Source organism: Gossypium raimondii, chromosome 11 (assembly GCF_025698545.1).
Source record: "Gossypium raimondii isolate GPD5lz chromosome 11, ASM2569854v1, whole genome shotgun sequence".
Taxonomy (NCBI): Eukaryota; Viridiplantae; Streptophyta; class Magnoliopsida; order Malvales; family Malvaceae; genus Gossypium; species Gossypium raimondii.
In genome coordinates this window covers 33,873,249-33,877,371 of record NC_068575.1, presented here as the reverse complement: position 1 = coordinate 33,877,371, position 4,123 = coordinate 33,873,249, and the positions used below count along the sequence as shown (strand labels likewise).

General features: G+C 35.4%; 1 protein-coding gene across 1 annotated transcript; it reads right to left on the bottom strand.

The window, feature by feature from the left end:
• Positions 1-929: 929 nt before the first annotated feature.
• Positions 930-3,910, bottom strand: LOC105804147 (protein PHOTOSYSTEM I ASSEMBLY 2, chloroplastic). Its single transcript, XM_012636640.2, has 5 exons — positions 3,570-3,910; positions 2,769-2,869; positions 2,410-2,575; positions 1,757-1,849; positions 930-1,268 (listed from the first exon to the last, which is right to left on the bottom strand). The coding sequence occupies exons 1-5, from the start codon at positions 3,643-3,645 to the stop codon at positions 1,138-1,140; spliced, it is 567 nt and encodes a 188-aa protein (XP_012492094.1). The 5' UTR covers positions 3,646-3,910; the 3' UTR covers positions 930-1,137.
• Positions 3,911-4,123: the final 213 nt, after the last annotated feature.

Here is a 4,123-nt window from a genome sequence, read left to right as displayed (position 1 = left end):
TGGATTGATTAAATAATTCTTTGACTAGAAAGACCTAAGAGACTGGAGTTAATTTCTTGGCATTAAAATAAGTCGTATTGGGGCAAATCAGTACCGACACCAATGGTTACTACACCAGTACTTCATAGCCATAGGTGATGAAAGCACCACCTGAAGCTACGAAATACAAAAGTACCGTTAGGGCTCTTCATAAATTTCTTTGACTCGATCTGACATCATATGTAGCATGAATAAAGTGAATCAATTCTTGCAAGAACCATCGATGAAACAATCGTCATTTGTTGGTCTTTGAAGAAAGAGAATGAGACGTGCAGGTCGATATTAGAAGCTGAGTACACAAGTGTAGCTAACACAACAGCTGATGTGACCATGTGTTGGGCTTTAAACTGATTGGAACACTTGTGATTTGGTGCCAGAATGCAAGTGAAATGCATATTGCTGCCAATCTAGTATTATATGTTACAATGGAGAATGTGGAATTGGATGTACATCTTGATGGGGAGAAATTAGTACGACAGCTTTTGAGTCAATAATGTACGAGCCAAGGAACAAGTTGCGGATATCTTTACAAAACCCTTGCCAGGCTACTGGTATGTTCTCCAGAACATTGCCAGGCAAATATTGTGTACAACAATTCGAGAGGAGATAGGTGACTGGGGGGATATTGGAATACAAATAGGAGTTAAGCTGATCAAGGTCAGCTTAACGTGTCAAGTCTGTTCAACTGAGGGTTGTTTTCTGAGCGGAAGAGCATATATTTTCTCAATAAACAAATATTTCCTGAGGAAAATTCTCTCAAGTCCTCCTTGATTTCTTTTCATTTTCGGCTTTGCTTCATGTTTTGATCTATTACTCGGTCATGCTTAGCAACTTAGCTAGTTATGAACTGAACAATAACATTTAAATTACAACAAAAGGAAGAAACAGAATCTAACAATGTGGTCTATTGTCCTCTCCATATTAAACAAAAATAAATCGGTTACAAAGATCAAAATTGTATTGTCAAAACAAACAAGATTGTAGTATTTAGGTCGGGAAATATTTTCCAAGTTTCACTAAAGTAACCGATAAGTTTTGTAAACTAAATTACCATGATGCCAATGACAATAACATCTGGGTCCAAGGGGCATGACGGGTCTAAGAACTTGGCAAAAGTCGACCGTTGTACATCTTGTCAAGCAATTTCTGTGCATCAGGCCTCCTTAGAAGACCTTTGTTATTCGGTAAACCGGTACCTAAACAAACAGGACACACCAGTTTCCCCCGACCTGCACACAGTAGCAGCCAGTGATCAGTTACATAAAAAATTCTTCTATATGGACAATTTGGAGAGGAACATAAAAATTTAGAAGAAAATTTCATGACAGTTTAGAATCTCAAGCTACACAATCAGTATATGCTAAACATAAAACAGACATCGTTCTATGCTACACGCTTATGCATCCTTGTTTGTACTCAATAGAATTGGCCAATAACAGCAACTAGATCACAGAAAGGTGCGTATTCAGCTTATTTGTCATCGAGTATCATAAGAAATGCAATTCCTGCTATATTCTGAGGTACTGACATGAACACATGTTCATGATTACCCATTGCTTTTAAGAGTAACCCCTAGGCAATCAACCATAACATGGAATAATCTTCAGATAAGTGCATGCTCGAGGCAAGTTGTATAGCAATCCAAAACAAGAAAAACTAAAAATATTTGGTGATATAGCAAGTTAAGAAGTAATGTTAGGGGAAGAAGACTGCATACCATAACAGTTTGGACATTCAGTAAACTCATAAACATCCTTAGCACGTTTCCTGTTGAGAGCCTTCCATTTTCCTGTACCACCACACATATCACCTAAATAAAAACAGATTAACATCTTGCGAATCAAAAGGAGGATTGACAATTTCACTACTGCTATCTGCAAGTTTTTTCTTCTTCTACTTCAGAAAGAACATGTTAACATGTCAACAACAGAAGAGACAATTATATGTGATGAATAAACTAAAAGCTAAAATCGAGCCAAAATACTTGCATTCAACGAGCACTTTCCCTAAAAGTTCAATATAATTTGATTAGAAAAAAAGGGTCCCATGACAGTCAGTCATGCAGCACAACTAATCCCCGCAGGACAAAGAAGAAAATAAACTACTCTAACCGGTTTGTTAGGTGGCTATTATCTAATACATAGAAATCAATAAATGGTGCCAGAAATTTTGCATCATTGAAGACTAATCTTTTTATCATACAAGGCAAGCAACCCGTAAATCAGAAACAAGAGTTCATATGTCTTTCGCCGATGTCAGAAAGCAGGGTAAAGGACAATCTCAAAAAAGATTATAAGATGCATACAAGGGTGGTTCACTTGGTTAGACAACAAAGTATCATACAAAAGAAATTGCAAAAGTGTCACTCACAAAGTACAGCACCACTCCCTGAACAATTCCGGCATACAGCCCTTTCATTCCCATCCATAGCCATTGCTGATACTGCAGAAGCAGAGCTGCTAGAACTACTGATTAAAGCCAGGCTTGAACATAAGCATGTAAGACACATACGCCGCGATGTTGGCAACTCAGCTGCCTGCAGAAAAATTTGGAACCTATTAACACTATAAACAAGGTAGCAAATAATGAAGATTCTACCCAATTAGTGCAAATCAGACATATAAATGGCTTTAGACTCTTTGGTTTCTGAAACAAATAAAAGATGCTGTGTGAGTAGTGAATTTGAAGAGTACTAACAAAATAGATGTTGGAAAACAAATAAGTGAAACCTTCTTCTTAGCAGGTTCTAATGAATCATTTGAAACTCCAGTAGTACAGCTCTCATTCTCCAAACTAGATCTTATCTGAGCTGAAACCAACCTTGAGCTTGCTGTCGTTAAAGCAATGAAAGGCAGGGTTTAAAACTCTTGTATTGTTAAAGAAAATCCATAAAAACAAAAATACATGCATTGGCAGCAAAAGGTGCAACACCTCAAATTCATAGCTAATTGGAAAATCAAACATGAATGGATAAATTCAATGTTTCTTTTCAAATAAATTGTATCATGATCCAGGAATTCAACAAAGAATTCATATTATGAAATTACTTTGACTTCTAATCCGATTTTCAGTTGCTAAAATGGAGCCATCCTTTACATCCGCACTCAAAGCATTTAACAGCACCCAATTCACTGGAAAAGAAAAATCATCTCTACAACAAACTTTCCATAAATTCTTTAGAGAAAAGATCAATGACACTCAATATTCTAATCCTTGAGCATCTTACACAACTTGCTACTCAGCTAATTCATATAAACAATGTACCAACTGTTAATCTTTTTAAAAGTTAAGAGAAAGGGATAAGATATCTTTAAGGAACTGACCTAAAATGGAAATAATTTTAATAACTATCTACGGTTTCAGAATTTGGATAAAAAGGTTTAGCCTGAATGTACAAAAAGAAAACCCCATGAACATAATATGATATGTGAAACTTCCACTGAAAGGAAATGAAAAATTAAAAACAAGGCGTAGTTCTATTTCACAAATATACATAACTAAATATATAGGCAAGGAAAGAAAGAACTTACAGTGAGGAGGGGAAGGTTTTAAAGTGAAAGAAGGAAGGTGTGGAATTGAAGAAAGATTGGGAGAAGAGTAAGCCATAACTAGGCTCTTCTCTTTACTTCTTTCTGTGTAAATTTTAGCACTGAAAAAGAAAAAGAAGAAAAGGTTAAAGAGTCCCCACAGCTACAACCGGCTGCTCGTACATGTCTTCAGAGAAAATAATTGACTCGTTAACTGGAGTACGAACGGGTGCACGATGCACCTTGATCAAGACCGTCAGATCAGGTTTACCTTTTCACCCTCAGATCAGATTGGGAGAAAATATATCTAAATTTAAACAATAATAAATCTAAAATGTCAGACTGAATTTTAACTCAATTATTATTGGTATGGTTGCTAACATAAGTTTAAATATGTTAAAATATATTTTATTTTTTTATTTAAGAGTTTAAAAAAAAAAACCAAAGAAAAGCTATAAACATTTAAAACAACCGAAATATTGGAACACCCAAATGCATAAAAATGAATTAGACATATTAGTATTTTAAACAACAACAACAATAATGATAAATGGCGT

Excerpts from the sequence above, each read along its gene's own strand:
- LOC105804147 (XM_012636640.2), bottom strand. The coding sequence starts at position 3,645 with ATGGCTTACTCTTCTCCCAATCTTTCTTCAATTCCACACCTTCCTTCT. Across the intron at positions 2,870-3,569 it reads AAAACCTTCCCCTCCTCACT|CAAGCTCAAGGTTGGTTTCA; the intron begins GTAAGTTCTTTC and ends CTTTAACGACAG. Across the intron at positions 1,850-2,409 it reads AGGGAGTGGTGCTGTACTTT|GTGATATGTGTGGTGGTACA; the intron begins GTGAGTGACACT and ends GTTTTTATTTAG.